The following is an 18137-nucleotide window of genomic DNA, read 5'->3' on the forward strand; positions in this document are numbered from 1 at the left end:
TGCAAAAGCCAGGGCTCTCTCCCTCTTGCGCGAAGGCGCCTTCCAGAGAAGACAAGGAAAATGCTCCGCAGCCGAGGGTGCGCTGCCCCGCACTGTGCGAGAGAACAAGAAGACTTGTTCTCGCGCGGTCATGGTTCGGCCTCAGCACAAGAATGACCACAGCTTTAAAGTTCCTTGATCTTCCCTGCAAAACGGGCTTCTTGTTTTCCCTGGGTCAGACCGGCCGACGTCTCTAACACAATTAAGTAATGCTACTCGAATGTATACATTGTAAACGTAGGCAGAGACCCATGGCGATCGAGCCCTGGTCGCATCCGAAGTGCAGCGACTGTACGCATGCACCCGGCGGACGTGGTGAAGAGAGAAGGCGCCCCACCTGAGGTCGAGGAAGAACAGCGAGCCGGGCAGCATGGATCGCTCGAGACGGGCGATGGCGTTTTGGGACAAGTCCAGCTGGAAGAGGCGGTAGAGGCGGGCGAAGGCCCCGTCCTCGATGCTCGCTATGCGGTTGCCCCGCAGCAGCAGGCTGCGCAGGCTGCCGCTCAGCCTGGCGCCGAACCACGAGGCGCGCACCACGCTCAGCCGGTTGAAGGACAGGTCGAGGCTCTCCAGGGCGCTCAGGTTGCCCATCCTGCGCCACACAAAGGAGCCGCTGCAGTACGCCGAGGGCTAGGGTGCCTGGACGCGAGCGCCGGGGTGGCGAGCCCAGTGGCGCTGGAAGGAAAAATGTTATTATGCTCGGCACCGTGGTGTAACAATGTTCACTATTCCGGCACGTCAGAACGAAACCTCAGGACCGTAGCACGCACAGAACCACACCCACGGGAACACGTCGTTCGGCACCACATGGGTCACGTGGTCTTCTCTGTTCTACGCCGAGTGACGTGTGTTTATAGATGCTCCTACCCTCAAACATGTTTAGACAGGGAATTATTGTTAATTCATTGGTTTTAGGAGACAACAAATGGCGCAGTATCTGCCTCTCATATCTCGGTGGACACCTCGACCACGCCGTAAGGGAAGGGAGGAAAGTGGGAGTGAAAGAAGCACACAACAACTCAACTGAAGAAGGAGAGAAACAGGTGCCGTAGTGGAGGTCTCCGGAATAATTTCGGCCACCTGGGGATCATTAATGTGCACTGACATCGCACAGCACACGGGCGCCTTTTGCGGGAAGCCTCCATCGAAACGCGGCCGCCGCGGTCGGGTTCGAATCCGTCTCGTTAGACGAGCGCCTTAACCGCTGCGGCTACGACGCGGCGGGTAGACAGGGAATGCAATGACGCATGTACGCAACAGAGTGACATACGCTCGTAGATTTGCCGCGCTAAGGCCATGCGGTTTCGGCGTAATATGCAGCAAGGGCACGGCTTAGCGTTAAAATACCGAGCAGAACTGCGTTAGCGAAATGCTAGGTAATCATTTAATCATTACTGGCGCCAAGCTATTAACCTCTGAATACAACCAGGAGCCTAACTGTAATAGTCAAAAGCAGACTGTGGAAATGAAGTTCACCACTGTACTAGTTAACTACTCGCATCTTTCCTTGTGTCCGTCAACACTGGTACTACTAAGCTGTAGGAATGTTTTATACTTCAGAAAGGTTGTTTTTGCTCATATTATTGAAAATATTTGCTGGAACGCCCGGTGTAAGTAAACTTTGAATTCAGAATGCTCCAACGTGAACGAAGGAATAGGGTTGAAATATTCCACAAAACAACACCGCGGTCACTCATAAGCGCAGCCATACATGTGGCTTGACTAAGTAAAGAACAATACTCCTTACAACCCTTATGAATGCGCCATCAGTTTTCGCTCAGTAAACACAGGGCACACAGTTGCCTGAAATTACATTAACTGCCACAAAGTTATACAGGAACTTTTTTCCGAAAATTATAGTGCCCATTTTTGTCCGTTCAACACCTAGAACATAATTTTAAATGGCTATTTCTGGAATTTTAAATACTCTTTATGGCCTAACAATCCTATCTATTACGGTCTCTCTATCTCGATCTATTACGGTCGCTCTATTGCGCTCTATGACTGCTTCTAGATGACAAAACTCGACTTTTAACACGTGCGACAAACGTTACTTTGAGTATACCTAACTCTTCGACCTTCGTCTCGGTGGAAGAGCGCGTGCTGGTGCCATCTCCTCTTCTTTTTATCAGCGAGAGCTGATTGGCGTCATAAGCAGTGCCTTTTTATAATTCTTTGCTTTCCTCTTCGTGATTTGCTGCGCATGAACTTACTACGCACTTATTCGCACTTATTATCTTCGCACTTATTCCAAGCTAACTACTGCATGAGTAAGCTCCTATTTGCATTAGGTTTCTGTTTATGTATCTGATGTTTCTTGTTGCTATTTTTTTTTTCACATCGTGATTGTGCAGTCGGGCACCTGCAAGTTTGGTGTAGCTCTTTGGAACAACGGATCACCGGCCGACTAGTGTAGCAATGCGAAAGGGGATGGGGGATTGGAGATCCCAAGGAAAGCTGTGACGTGTGTGCACCAGCACGATCTTCGTAAGGCACAAGGCCTCTGTAGTTTTACTGTTCATTTCTCGCTTCTGCCAAGGGCTTCAATTGTTGCACTGTAGGTCCGGACGTAATAGTAACAATGTAATGGTGTTTTGAACAATGTCATTCTGCAAATATAAAATGCCATTGTTGCAATGCTTACCCGACGTTGCGTGACTACATTGCTTTCCGTAGCACTGCCTGGTTTCTTTAAACCATTGTTACATGTTTTTGTTCGTAACAAATTTTATCTGAAATTGATTGGGCTTACAGGGTTGCTGCGATGGGCTGCGCGGCATGCGCATGCGCTGCACATTCTAGAGAAGTTGTCGTCAACGCATGCGCTGCTATGTCCGCAGCGCTGCATGAGACACAGGGCGACAGTTTCTCCAAAGTTCATTTAGGTTCACCTCCGTGTTCTCAGGAGAGCAGAAAGCTGAACTAGTTGGTTGACATGCATACTTGACAAAGTTTGCGCAGTAACAAAAGGACTAAGCCGAGAAAAACAAGGACGAGCGGCTAAAAGCATTTCGGGACTAAAAGCACTTTATGCTTACAACTGCAACGGCTAAACTTACTAACAATTCAGTGAAAAGCTATCCCCGCAGCAGCATTCTCGCTACGGTTCGACTGTTCTAACGTAATGTTCATACGTTAGCACACGTTTACCAGGCGGCTAGCATCAGTCGACGGTCCGTGCTCGGCCAAATGGGCAGCTCATCTGAATGCTTCCCTCTTACGCTTGCGATACTCCCGAACATACGCTGCGTTCATCTGGCGCCAATTTTCGGTTTCACTGCGAAGCGTGGCGGCTTCGCGCTTCGCCTCACGTACGGCTGGATTTCGCCATTGTCCACGCTTCACCTCATGCCGAATCTCTGCTGCTGACCGCGGCTGATCCGGCGGTCTCTCTCCTGCCATAGTGAAGGAGCTGCATGCTGCTGTTGCGCACGGTAAGGTGTTCGTATACGCTGAGCATTTGTGATTGTCCCGCGCTCCACCCCTTCGCTGCACTCTCCCTTCAGGAACAAAAATCTATAAAAGAAGTCTCAGAAGAATACTGCAGGCTACTGTCGGCAGGGCCAGGGCATTCGACACTCTCCGCAAATGGTCAATCAGGCATCCCAAAGGCGGCAGTGCCAGCGTTAGACCTGCCTTTCACAATGGAAGAACTATCCACAGCTATCGCGGAGACAAACAGACACACGTCTCCGGGTCATGATGAGGTGACCTATGAAGCTATTGCAAAGCTACCCCACACCTCCCGTCTTCGACTCCTGGAGTATTACAATTCTTCCTGGATGACTGGTGAGGTCCCCACGGAATGGAAGCTGGCGAAAATTGTGCCTGTTTTGAAACCCTGTAAGCAGCCAACAAGCTACGCATCATTCCGGCCCATTGCCCTACTGAGCTGCATAGGTAAGCTCATGGAGCGCATGATCTGCAAACGCATAACTTGGTTCCTAGGAAGCCGAAATGAGTCCCCCCAAGAAATGAACGGGTTCCGTCAAAACAGGTCTGCGACTGACAATATCATCGCCCTCGTCTCATCAATTGAGGAGTACCTTCATGCTGGGTACATCCCGACAGCCGTTTTCCTAGACATCAAGGCCGCCTTTGACTCTGTCTTTCACCATGCAATTCTCGCCGCCTTTGCCAGTCTTGGCCTTGGAGGAAAGCTATACAAATGGATTGGGCATTATTTGAAAGAACGGCAAATTTTTATGACCACTCCAAACGGTCCAACACGCTTTCACGCAGTAGAGAGGGGCGTACCACAGGGAGCGGTGCTCAGCCCTCTCCTGTTCAATATTGCCCTTATACACATAAGAAGAAACCTTCCGCGAGGGGTCCGTATAACAATTTATGCTGATGATATCTGCATCTGGACCGCATCACGCTCGCGCTATATCACCCAGCAACGTCTACAGAGAGCGCTATTGCACATTTCGATGTACCTGGCTTCCAGAGGTCTTCGTCTCTCGCCAGAAAAGAGTGTTGCAATGGCGTTTACAAGAAAAACGATGACCCGATATCCGCTGCTCCTAGGCGGACGATCGCTACCATATGTACGATCTCAGCGATTCCTGGGTGTTGTAATCGACTATAATCTGTCATGGACACCTCAGATCAAAAAACTCCGCGAGAGGATCACTGCAGCACCGCAAGTGTTTAGGTTCATGGCGGGAACAAGGTGGGGTAGCAACTGCCGATCAATGCTTCTGCTTGAAAAAGCCTACGTTGAAGGAACCTTGCGCTACTGTCTACCAGTGTTTCAAAGATTATCTACATCAAGCAATAAGTCTCTCGTTTGCGCACGGAACAACTGCCTGCGAATATGCCTTGGCCTCCCAAAGGGTTCCTCTGCATCAGGAACAGTAGCGGAGGCAGGATGTCTCCCACTAGAGGTGATTGCCGCCAAGGAAACTATGCGTACCCATCTCCGCCATGTTCTTCAAGGGAAGAAGCACTTCCTGCACCGTGTCCACCTAACTCACAGCAACTCTAGCTTTGGCCCGGCAGTGCAGCTCCTGCCCATCCCTACTATTAATCAGCCACAGAAACTACTACCTCTGGCCTTTCCTCCATGGACACTCTCTCCTCTAAAAGTGAAGAAGTTTGTTCCAGGTGTGAATGCAAAGAGCCGCATGCCACAGGCAGCGCTTCTGCAAACTACTCTCGCCTACTTAACGGAGGAATATAGGCAGCACACCCATATCTTCACCGATGGTTCAACTACTAAAGAAACCTCTTCATGTGGCCTTTATGTGCCCTCAACAGCCCATGCACTTACCGGCTGCAGCGGAGGACATCCTCTACGACAGCTGAGCTTCACGGCATTAAGGAAGCTGTTTCTTACATCCTGCGCCGAACCGCCGACCGTTGGGTTATATTCACCGATTCGAAAGCATCTCTTCAGATCCTGGCCAACCTGCTGAAGAAAACGAATCACCAGCCAGTTTCCCTGGACATGTGATATCTACATCATTTAGCTATTGCCGCAGGCCACTGCATAACATTTCAGTGGGTACCTGCTCACTGTGGCATTCAGGCTAATGAAAAAGCAGATGAAGCGGCCCGTAATGGCCATCAACATCGGAGATACATTAGAACTTTTTTTACGAAATCTGATGCGTCCCAGGTGGCCAAAAGTTTTGCTTCCGAAGAAATGTATCAGCTTTGGAGTTTGCCGACATATCAGTACCAATTTTTTCACTCAGTCGACCCACATCTTAGATCAAGACTCTCACCCAGAATTCCTCGACATGTGGAAACACTTTATCATCGACTTCGTCTTAATGCTGCATAACGATACCGTTTTAGACAAATGGACAGTCCGCACTGTGACAACTGTGCCGCGATAGAAACTGTGGAGCATATCTTGCTTGAGTTCCCTGCATATGCTAACGAGCGTGCGTACTATGAACATTGCATGCAGAAGCTCTGCTCAGTGCCCCTTACAATGGACAAAGTTTTAGGTCCCTTAGCCTGCCTTAGGCAACAGAGACTTGCAATGAACTTTCTATTCACATATTTAAAAGACATTGGACATCTCGATAAGCTTTAAATTCACTTGCACGTCACCTTCATGCATTCTTCATGCAGTGAACTTCGTCAGCCCATTTGACGGACTATGCACTCCATCACTCCATAGGTTACATCAATACTCGCCATTGCATCCTTAGTACCCATTTCATGGCCGCATTTTATCTTCGTTTTTTTTTTTTTACCTCTTCCACTCTGCTCTCCTTCTGTCTTTATCTCCCAAATTCCCCTCCCTACGCAGAGTAGCATGCCAGCGATTTTTAAACGCCGGCTAAATTCTCTGCTCTTCATTAAAGAGTCTCTCTCTCTTTCTCTCCCGCGCTACCTCCGCTCTGAGCCGCAGCGAAGACGAAGCGCCCGCGTGCAAAGCACTCGGGCTGCGTTGTGGCTATGCTTGAGGACTGCCGGAGGCCATCGCATATGAGATCCCCATAACAGCTTTGCGGCGTAGATAGCACCGAATTCTCCTGTATATAAATAATTAAAACTGAAGTGTTGTTTTGGGTCGAACTGCGAACAATAAGCTCACGAAACTGAATTCAGGCCCTCTTCGGTAGTTTGCGCGCAGGCAAAAAGTGGCTCTCGTTTCATGCAAACACCGTTTCGAAAGCATGCCCACCATTCTTAGACAAAAGTGTTGAATATTGAAAAATTGTAAGACACTGTTAGGGAAATACTGAAGGTAATGGTCCATTCTTCTCATGTGTAACAACATCTTTCTACTTCCATCAATCGTAACGAGCAGTTGAGACTGCCATGAAAACCAATTGGGAACGCTTTCGACGATAGCAAAAACGTTAATAGAAAAAAAAAAATGCAAGACTGCCGTAGGGTGGTCTGCGTACTTATTGAGTGTTATACTTGAATCTTCCATGATATAAAAAAATTCCGTTTATAAATAGTTTCCCGCTCGAAAATGCTTTTGTAGAGAACTGTTGGGTATGACAGTCTCATCTGCAGTGCCAGGACTGGACTTCTACACGGACAGGAGGGAGGGAGGGAGGAGACCTGTGGAAGGGCTGCGAGCTGTCGAGGCTGCAGCGGCGCAGGGCCAGCGAGCGCAGCGTCCTCTGCAGTCCGAGCAGCGCGTCGTCGCTCTCCCCCTGCACGAAGCTGGCCAGGGGCGTGTCCCAGAGGTGCACCTCGCTCACGGGCGTGTCCAGGAACAGGTTGCTCGGCAGGTGGCCCAGCTGCGCACACGGGTTGTTTGGGGCGACCCCTCTGCGAGAGTCCTTCACCCGTCTCTGGCCCCGCTAACCCTCTGGCAAGCCCATGTGGTATGGTATAGGGTTGGTTTGTCTCCACACCTAGGGCACTCCCTCTCGTACTGCGTGGGGTAGATTTTGCTTAGCATATTTCGGAACGGGAATGTTCCCGTTTGTAACTGTCGCCATGCTACGGCGTCTTCTCTACTTAGTTGTTTGTGTGGGGGCGGGTATTTTCGTCTGTTCTATCTGTAGTGGTTTAGCATTTCTGTATAGCTTTGGGCTACCGGCTCGGGTTCCTCAGCGGGGTCGGGATTGTTGGATGCTCGGTTTGTTGCGTACCCTCGAGGTATCCTATCCGCCTCCTGATTTCCCGTAATGTCGGTATGTCCCGGCACCCAAACTACCGTGCGTTTCGCCTGGTTCTTTTAGGTTTTTGCCACTTGAGCGGAGGATGCGGAGCGCGCTGTCGCTGATTCTGCCGTTTAGGTAGTTGCGGCATGCAGCTTCTTGAGTCGGTGAGTATGGTTAAAGACCTGTTGGATCGGTAGCCCTCCGCTGCCGCTGGAGCCACGGCTGCCTCTTCGGCCTCGACTACCGTACACTTCCGGATTGGTGCGCTGGTGATTTCTTTTAGGTCCCTATACAATACCACATGGGCTTGCACCAAATAGACGAGCTAGCCATAATAGAAAGCCAGAGAGCGGAACAGTGGGAGAGGATGCTATCCAGCGACATCTTGAAAGTCCAACATGGACTAAGGCATGCACGCAGGGCAGCTACCCTCAGCCAGCCTCAGCGGAGCCCTGGTCTAGGGGAACCGACTCTGACGAGAAGATGGAAGACTCCACCTGAAGCCGCAAAAACCAGTGTAAAATAGAGCAAATAAACGTTTTCCACCAACGCTACCGCTAACCCTAGCTGGTGAGAAGGTGACATGTGCGCACTAGTGAAGCCTGCACCGAGCAGCTTTTAACTGTGCGAGGCAGTTCACAAGCATCAAGAACCCACATTATAGCGAAACGTCCTTAAAAGGCGCTTAATGCGAGACGCTTAATCCGTCTTAAGGGTGCAACGTGATAGCGCCCGCTGTTTATACCATCCACATGACGGTGTCATTCCGCACTGCCCCTAGAGGCCCACGTGCGCAATGGAAACTTTCGACTCCGCTTCCTCAACGACGAACGATGATCACAAGAGTGGCGGATCGGGCTAGTTGGTGCACATTTGACATTTCTCGAAAGCGCTAAAACAACTCGGACAAAGAAGGAACAGACAGGGACGTGCGTTACTTCCAACTTTGTTGGAAGTAGTCCGCTCTGTTGGAAGTAGTCCTACTCTGTTGGAAGTAGCGCTCGTCTCTGTCTGTTCCTTCTTTGTCCGAGTTGTTTTAGCGCTTTCGAGAAATGGCTCCCAAAGGAGATTTCTACAGTCGGATACAAGTTGCAACTGAAGAACGCAGCTGTGAATGCCTCTCAAAAGTAACTCTCTAGCCAATGGGGTCGACCAGTGGTCGTGACGTTTCTGTTGAACCCCTGGCGTGAAATTGCAGGATACTGGCAGCTGCCTCTGCCTCTGTGAAATGAGATTAACCACGACGCCATGACAATCGGCCGACGTTAATGGCTGGAGGGCCTCTTTTGAGGGATATTTGCCGCTGCCTTCTTTAGCTTTCTCTGGTTATAGCCGAACTGTGAACTGGAGATGACTTCATCCTTCAGAGCAGGTAACCCAGCTGAAGATGAGTACGATAGTGGTGGCGCTCTATAGCGATGTCTCAGCGGCACCGCTGGGTGGACAGTCCTCCTCAGCACTAAGGATACCCCACAGAGTCCAACATCAAGTGAGGCGACGCACGCTTGGAGCAAATACACTGACGCGTGCAATCCAGAGCTCGACACCGCAAAGCGGGCATACCGTGGAGACGCCGAGCTGGAACTTGTCGAAGCGATGGCGGCGGGCCGGAGCCAGAATGCGGTTCAGTTCCTCCAGGCTGGACACGTTGGAGCAGGTGATCCATACCTGGTTCCTCGACTGGTTGGTCGGAGTGCGGTCGTGCACGGTGCAGTTGCACGCGCTGGAGCCCGGCTCGCCGAATTGGCCGCAGTCCAGGGGCGGCCACTCGGCTGACGCACACAGCGCCAGCAGGACTATAGCAGCTGCTGCGCGGCCGCTGCTGGAAAAGACGTCGCTACTGATTAAAACATTCCACCGCTTGCACTCACAGTCTACCTACATCGACATTTTTCTGGCAGTGAGTGATGTTGTAGTTCGTCTACTTTTGCATAAACTGCAGGGTTCAAAGATTGTGCTTAATGTGACAGTATGTAGCGCATGACGACACATAGCATAGTACTGTTAAGATCGGCGAACACGGGCCTGGGAGGAATTCCTAGCGGGCATGAATCATCGCGAAGCAACGATATGGGGCGAGCACTGGCGACGGCGGCGGCGGAAGCAGCAGCGACGGCGACGGCATCAAATGGCTGAGTCTGCCCTCGGGTCGCAGGACGGAGTTTCCGAAAGTTCAAGCTGTTGCTGTTAATTGTAAGACGGCTGTGTCCTCGACAGAGGTTTCGTGTTTCGGGCATCCGGCGGGGCAGTACGAGTCCGTTCATTCATCTGCTGGGAGACTGCGGGAAATTCCTTTCCCACGGATGCAACGAATAGAATACTTGCCGCAGTGGTCAAATTGACACATCAGTGTTTAATGAGCCAGTCTCTACCCATTTCCATCGACCGAGCTTCGAGAGAGCTTCAGCGAAGTTCGACACCGTCCTTCGGAACCGGGACCTGCGGGGCTGAACAATTCCCCCCCTCAAGGGCACCGTCCATCTCCAACAGTACATAGCAGAACAAGCTAAAGAGTTTTCAGGACTAGAATTTGCTCTAGGCAACTTTACCTGTTCTCTCAAGCCCTCAGTCTACCGCACAAAAGAGGCGCAGAAGTGCGAACGCACTTTAAAACGCGTCGAAACAGTGATAAAAGTGGAATATATCATAGAGGCCCCGCATATAATAAATGGTTAGTCGGTTTATCAACATAGCTCCGAAGTTTCCGATGAACAGACAAGCGAACTCGATACTGAGCATTTCACACGGGAAGGAAGAAAAAGAAGTTCGAAGCACAAGTCCAAGTCACACCAATAGCACGGGAAACCTACGCTGTGAATGCAAAAAAAATCTGCGTTGGCAGTATTGGCTGTATACTATCGAGTGCAAAAGTGTCGCAACACTATATATAAAACTCGCGGTTGCACTGCTCGTTGCTGGAGTGCCACGCATCAAAACAAGAGAAATGCAGTCCTTTAAATGAAAACTGCGACCTGTAGGCGCAGCAATCAAGTCTAGCCGAAGCGCTAGCCGAAGCGCCGAAGCGCTTTTGGTTTCGGTTTGTTGCAGTGTAACGTCCCGAAGTGACTCAGGATATGAGGGACGTCGTAGCTAAGGGCTATGGAAATTTCGGCCACCTTGGTTTCTTTAACGTGCACTGACATCGCATAGTACACGGGCCTCTAGAATTTCGCCTCCGTCGAAATTCGACCGCCGCCGCCGGGGTCGAACCCACGTCTCTCGGGCCAGCAGCCAAGCTCCATCATTATCACCGACTCAAGGGGAGCTTGCCGCAATTTTGAACAGGGCCAAATTCCAGATCGTGCCGCCTTCCAAATTTTACACAGATGTGAGTACCGGGATTTCCCAACCCGGCGCACCATCATCTGGGCCCCAGCACATGCGGGGATAGAGGGAAATAAGGTAGCGGACACTACCGCCCGCGCGCTTAACCACCGGGCATCGCCTCTCTCGCCGCCTGATCCGGCTACTGATTTTAATCCGGCTATTACTTTTCGGGAGATCTCCCTCCTGTATCAAAACGCTCACGGCCGATACCCACCCCCCTGTAAAGGCTTCCGCCAAGGCAGAGGAGCGTTGGCTACTTCGCCTCTACACCAACACGGTACTGTGCCCGGCAGTGCTCAAACATTTCAATTCGGCCTTTTCGGGCGAGTGTCCACACTGTGGGGAAGTGTTTGCGGACACGTATCACGTGGGCATGCCCTGCCAATCCTGCTTTCCCACCCCACCCCCACCCCACCCGAGAGAACTGGGAGGCTGCCCTGCTCGGCTGCTCAACTCTCCAGGACCAACGAGCCCTGGTGACAAGAGCCCGGGCCGCCGCGGAGGCTACAGGGGTCCCGGACTAGGGATCCCTCCTAGTGATTGTGAGGGCCGGGCCCTTCAGGCACGGTCCAAGCAATATCTCTCTTGTATATAGTATAAATAAATGTTTTACACCACCACCACCCCCACTGCGCCACCACGGCGGGTTATACCCCGCTTTTGTTCCCGGCAGTAGATTTACATTGACCGCTTTCAAACTGCGTCTTCGAATTTGGTTTCGCTGTCGCTTTTTCGTTCCCCTCCTGCGTGTTTTTCTGGTGGGTGGAGGTGTGTGGCAGCTTTCTAAATGGTTTGTGTCCACAGCTGCGCCCACGGGAGGGCGCCGCGATCCTCTCCGATCCACTGGAGGAGGCACCGGAGGGTAGGCACTTCATGCAGACGCACGGACCACGAATTTTTTGTCGAAATTGGACTATAATGCTAACGCAGTCAAATTAATAAACAAACACACGCATGTCAAGAAAGCACAATGAAAGGAAATTGTATGAAATACGATTCGAAGTTAGCCTTAGGCGACAGTAAGGCTCTTTTTTTTTTAATTGTGGGGTTTAACGTCCCGAAGTGACAAAAGGGGAACTCCGCAGCGGGGGAGTTCGGATTACTTTAGACAACTTGGGGTTCTTTTCTTTAACGTGCGTTGGCATCGCGCAGCGCACGGGCGTTTTCCAATTTCGCCTCCACCGAAATGCGGGATGAAACCGGCGACCCTGGGATCAGGAGCCGAAAGCGAAATCCGCTAAGTCACCATAGCGGGTCGACGATAAGGTTTAATTAGGGGTTGGAGCTTTGAGTGCAAGTTACAATCGGTCACAAGAGAGGATTAACTAAGTGCAGGTGTCAGGAACATGCTGACAAAACGGGATCATTGGATGAAGCACTGAAGTTGAGGCACTGCTCCGATACTTAATACGCACGGTGGGTTGAGACCGAGAGGACTCACCTCGTCAGTCTTCGCGTACAAGCGAAGCGTCTTGTGCTTCGAGACTGTCATTTCTTTGTCGGAGCCGTTACTTGGTTAAAGGACAACTGCACCACTTTTTAAGAATTCCGCGATATTATAAAGATTTAAAGCTATACAGGCTGTAAGTAAAGCCTGCCAGTCTTCCCCCCCCCCCCCCAGCATTGTAGATAATGAAGTAATTGGAGATTAATTTTGAGGCTTCTCCTCATAGCGTTAGAGGATTACGGAGAAGTTCGGTATGACGTCACGGACAGTAGGTTTTCGGATTTCCGCTACCGTCAACCACACCCTGCCGTGCGTCGTCGGACGCGGCCAAACAACGCTCAGCGGGCTTTGCCTTCGGTGGCGTTGGTTCTGTGCCTTCGAAGCCAGAGTTCATGCGTTGAAAATGTGCTGGTACGGTGGATATCGTCATTATGCTCCCCCCGCTTGTCGCTGTGCGCTGCGGACGAACTTGAAGGACGTGGCAGTTCTAATCTGCGATTGGGTCACAATTTGAAATGTTAGCACAAAAGGACTCGCATGCTTTACCTGCAAGTTTCACACACTCAACCCCTTTAAGATCGCCGAATTCTAAAACCTCTGCAGTTGCCCTTTTTTTCTCGCAGCATCCAATCGAATTGACAACGTTTGTAACCATAACAATGCACCGTTCACTCGAAGCCTTACGCTAAAGTCACGAGAAAGTGTCTTCTTCCGCGACAGTTCCACGGCACCTCCATTGCTGCCGTTATCGTGCGGACTACGCCATCGGAGGCTGTCTGGCTTCGGTTGGATTCCTACTGTGGTCAGTTCTTTCTTATTTCCAACTCAAGACCTTGTGTTTGTGGACAGTTTGCTCGTTACACAGTTCCTTCCTTTACAGAAGAGTCGCAAGCAACGAATTCACTTGTATTTATCACAAACAGATTAGTTTTTCAAACCAGAAAGCGACTAGACAAAGAACCATGGTTTTACTTGAATATGCATTGCCATCAGCAGCAGCAGCCTGACAACGCCCACTGCAGGGCAAATGCCTCTCCCATGTCTCTCCAATTTACCCTGTCCTTCGCCAGTGGCGGCCACCGTATCCCCGTAGACTTCTTAATCTCATCCGCCCACCTAACTTTCTGCCGCCCCCAGCTGCGCTTGCCTTCTCTAGGAATTCACTCCGTTACCCTCAAGGACCAGCGGTTATCTTGCCTTCACATTACATGCTGAGCCCATTTTTTCCTCTTGATTTCGACTAGGATTTCGTTAATCCGCGTTTGTTCCCTCACCCACTCTGCCCGCTTCCGGTGTCTTACGTTACTGCTATAATTTTCTCTCCATAGCTCGCATATAATTCCGCATAGAAGGACATTCACCCATTAACGCTATCCGAACAACTGCTACACATGAACACTGGATCTCAACGCCGGAACCAAAAGGAAAAGCGAACTGCTAGCGCACCTAATTCGCATCGGTCTAACTACACAAATCAACCATCATTTTTTTGTTATGCCGTTGAGCTTGAAAACTCCGTTTTCAGTGGCAGTATAGCCTGTTTGTCATCCATACCCAGAAATTGTGAAACAGCTATTTTTCGACTACAGCTTTTCTATGAATTCAATCTTTCGCATATCGTTATATCTGGAGATCCTCCTCGGGACCCTTGTAGTTTTCATCCTCTCACTCTCAAAAAACGGACCCCATTCGCATTATATCGTAGTCTTGACTACTTGGTGCGAGCGCGAAAAAACTTAAAAAGCAAGATTTCGCAACGGATCGTAAGATTAGACCATTCTAATTAACATGTTTATAACAGTATCTAGCACTATTTCACAGGTGCCTCACAATTAAAAGATGTCTAAGAAAGCTGGACCAGAGAAGTATCTGTCGATAAGGCCAACTTCATTTTGTCCTAAATGTCCCTTTAAATGGCGTTTTCAATGTATCCGTCGTAACGATACGTCGGAAAGATCAAATTATTTCACTGTATTTACTTTGTTTATTTATCGTTTAAGCGGAAGGTTGAATAACTATGGTACAGCAACACTAAAAACAGTTTATTTCTGATACTTAAACACAGAAGGCGTACCACATTAGCCTTGCTAGTTTTAAAAGATAACTATTTCGCCCTCAGCAGTGGCCAACACAATGCAAGTGAGGGATTGTGTGCCCTTTTTTTTTATGCAAAGAATACTGTATGAATGAAACCCTGCTGGGTTCTGTTCTCCTGCAGTACTCTTTTTTCGTGAGCGATATTCCTATCACGACTGTCTGTACTTTTCTCTCTTTTTCACTGCAAAATTGTATTCCAACGCACATTCATCAAAACACTTCGATGAGCGTGGCATCTGAATCGTTCGAACATCCACATTCACTTCGGTAGTATTATTCGTGAATGTGCTAATGCAGGGACACTAAAGTGAGCGTCTGCTGTGGCTGTGTGCCACGGAATAAACAATGTAAGTCACCATTAGATCATTCAGCCGTGCTTCAGTGGAGACCCTGGGGGCTCCATCGCCTTTCACGTGATCGACCCGCATGACGTCACAACAGACAATCGTCACGTTTGCTTCTGTATGCTGGCTTAACCAGGGGCCAGTGGCGTTAGCTAAGCCAGCATGACAAGTTCGAGCCTCATATAGCAATAAAAATGCCACAATTATTACCGGGGTGGCCGGGGCCTTCCCTCGTCTCTTCACGATATAGCAGTGGGCAGAGTATCGTCTCATTATTTGTAATAGCTGAGGCAATGAATAGAAATGTTAGAAACTCCCAACTGTGGTCAGGCACAGTTACAACATTTTACTCGTAGTTGGCTTACTTCACATGTGAGGTAGCTCCCAGTTCTTTCATGCACACTAGCAGTAGAGCGGTCAATCCTGAATGAGTTCTTGCATACGCAGGTACAGTGGCATGTGTGTGTTTTGGCAGATAGAGAGAGAGATAGGAAGAAAAGTCGATGTAAACGGAGAGAAGAGAACGCGGTATTCGCAGCAGAAAAACTATCATGCGCTGACCGGGGCGTAACCGGGGGGGTGTCAAAGCACACCCCGAAATTTTATGCGCGCTGCATCCTACCACTTCCCCCTTCCTCCTTTCGTGCTTTTTTTTCGCCCGTGCTATTCACACCGCATCGATATACTAAAATTAAAAAAAAACTACGAAAATAAGTGTCTCTTTGTTGAGAAAAATGGTTCCTGTTCTAATAGGAAGCGGAAGTTTTTGCAGAAAATAGTCACTCTTCTTTGCTACGTATAGCACTCGTTTTAATTGTACAGGCACAGTTCACCGAATAAAACATACCTTTTCACGTCAGCCTACTTTTTCATTTGTTGCATTGTCCTCAAATTATCACAAACTATCGCGAAAATAAAAACTGCATTTTCTGTAAAAGCGCCTGCGTCCGGGCGTAACTTCACATGCATGGGGTAGAAGTTTTGACAAATCCCCTTCATTCGCAGTCGCCGACCTTGTTGTAGAGCAGAAGCTTTTGTGTTCTTGTATATTATGTGAAAATATTGTATATATCCGCTGTTTCTCGTACGGGTCTTTTGTTTTCTGACAAAATAAGTGTTCTTTACGAATCAAGTCCTCGGAGTCTTTCAGCATTCGTATTACGTAGATATTACAGTGAACGAAACAACAACCCTTCGGCTTTATTACAGCAGAAAAATGATTTGGGCACAGGCTCTCTTCTTATTTTTTTACCGACGGCGTAAAACGCCTTCCGAAAGATATTTCTGGCCACGCCGGTGTGCGCTTAGCATATAGCCGGTCAAATGCCACTCCCAACGATCTCCACCTGCCCCGGCTTGCGCCGGTTGCGCCTGGGCTACCCAAGCAAGCTACCTCAGCTCGTCTCTCCATATCACTCTCTGTCACCGTATTCTCCGCCGTCCTGGACTACATTCAGTTCCCCGAAAACGATAGCAAGGAATAAACACGGATTGTTGTTTGACAAAGCTTCAACGTATCCGACACGAACCAGCACCTCGTGCGCGGCCCGTCTCAGCGGGGGAGTCCGTGCCCTACTTCGGAGACACACCCCAAAGCAACTGGCGCGGAATACGAATACGAACACGCTCACCGCTTCTGCAAACTGGACAGCGCCGTCAGGATGATTCGTGGTGGCGTCGGGAATCCATTATTCCTTTGCCCTTGGACCATTTTGCCAGGCCACTTTGTTCCGGAGGAAACCGTCGACACGGAAACAGAGATAAGACGTCCGCCTCGGCGTTATCGCCCTTGGCAACCTTATCTTCCCTCCAGCGATCGTAGAGACCTTTCTCGGTGCTTCGCTTGCTGTCCTGCGTACCGCTCGGCGGTGGAGGGCCGTGTTTTTTTTCTCCTTGTCTGCTTAGCCCGTAGACGCGTCTTCTTCACCCATCGGTCACTGTCGAACGAGTCACCCAGACACCGTGACGTAGCCCCGACGCTTCGTCGAGTCCCGCGCGTGGATCATCCTCTGCTCACGGACTTCGTACAGCGTTGCGGCAGTCGGCACCGGTGTGCTGCGGGCGATGTGTTATGATCGCGACAGGTTGTTTACCGGCCTCACCGACCCACTGTTTAGAGCCCACGGGGACTCATTCCGCGTCGGTCTCGGTCGCCGTACGTCGTGTCCAGCGCCGGATGTGCGGCGGTCAGGTGGGTCTTCTGCCCAGCGTCGCCGTCTCCCCCGAGTACGCGGTAAACAGGCCCCGGTCGCGTTGCACTCGTCCTGACGTCGGGAAAGTGAGACAAACGTCGGCACATTTGGGTCCCGGATGCGCGCTCGTCGCAGACGGCAGCAAGGACGAGCAGACGACAGCGCATTCCAGAAAAGAAACGGGGCCGCCATTGTTCGCTCGTCAAGTGACGCCGCTTCCTCTTGCGCCCCTGCATACGCGACTACTGCACCGCGGGCTACAGTACCCGGCCATCGGAAGGGAGCGGCCGTTCATCTCTGGCCGGCCTTGATCGGCACCTATGTGGGACGGGAAGCGACCGCCGCGCTACCTTATGCTAAGCGGGCTTGATCGCGTTTCGGCGTCACGTTTTGCAGACCGAAGCGTCTCCCTCGGCTGTTGCTGTGCGCGGTGTATTGCACCGCGCAAATTCTGAGCTTGTGTTCGCTGCCCCTGTTGCTAGCGTGAGCACGGCGCCGTCTCCACCGCCACGCAGCAGCAGTGTACACATTCGTCGTTCAACTGCTGGAGCGACTTGAAGATGGGTGCCCCAACCGAACACGAATATGCACCCGCAAAAACTAACAGCGGTCACTGAGGTATACCAGATGTCCCAACTAAAAATAACAAAGTTTTTAGAAAGACTGAGTTGGCTTGTTCAACGAAACCAAATGAGGGTTGTTGAGAGCCGCGTGGCCTGGTCTTCAGTATATATTTTTCTTTATCCTATATTAAATAATTGGTAAAGACAGCTTAATTTTTAACCACTGGCTTCACTTCATTCAACTAACAGCTGGCTAAGATGTTTGTGTTTGCAAACCTAAGATGTTTGCAAAAATGTACCATTGCGCACAATAGGCTTCTTTTTATCAGCCTTTAATTATTTGACTAGTATGATACAAGAGCTTCCACATGACAGTGGTACTGCTTGAACGTCCCAAGAAGGGTCTCAGAGATCAAGATCAGCTTCTCTCTACAGCGCAGTCCCCCACGCGGTTAGCGTGTGCACTGGGTGAGATACACGTACGCGTAGCAGCTGTCACGCGCCAACTTTCTTTTGGGGCCGATAAAGAAAGCTACGTAAAT

The 18137-nt window shown here is 50.2% G+C and overlaps 1 protein-coding gene across 2 annotated transcripts in view; it reads right to left on the minus strand.

Annotated features, from left to right (window-relative positions):
• LOC149325274 (uncharacterized) overlaps nt 1-17315 on the minus strand; it is a 37196-nt gene extending 19881 nt beyond the window's left edge. Inside the window, exons 1-4 of one of the 2 annotated variants that reach the window (XM_089563907.1) lie at nt 16472-17315; nt 9189-9444; nt 7075-7256; nt 377-631 (exon numbers count right to left, since the gene is read on the minus strand). In XM_089563907.1, the coding sequence (XP_089420033.1) occupies nt 377-631; nt 7075-7256; nt 9189-9444; nt 16472-16551 (773 nt within the window). In that variant the 5' untranslated portion in view covers nt 16552-17315. Of the gene's footprint in view, nt 1-376; nt 632-7074; nt 7257-9188; nt 9448-16471 lie in introns of both variants that reach the window. The other variant, XM_089563906.1, reaches the window with a different exon arrangement.
• Nucleotides 17316-18137: the final 822 nt, after the last annotated feature.

Source organism: Amblyomma mixtum, chromosome 10 (genome assembly GCF_055824585.1).
Source record: "Amblyomma mixtum isolate Tamu chromosome 10, ASM5582458v1, whole genome shotgun sequence".
Lineage (NCBI taxonomy): Eukaryota > Metazoa > Arthropoda > Arachnida > Ixodida > Ixodidae > Amblyomma > Amblyomma mixtum.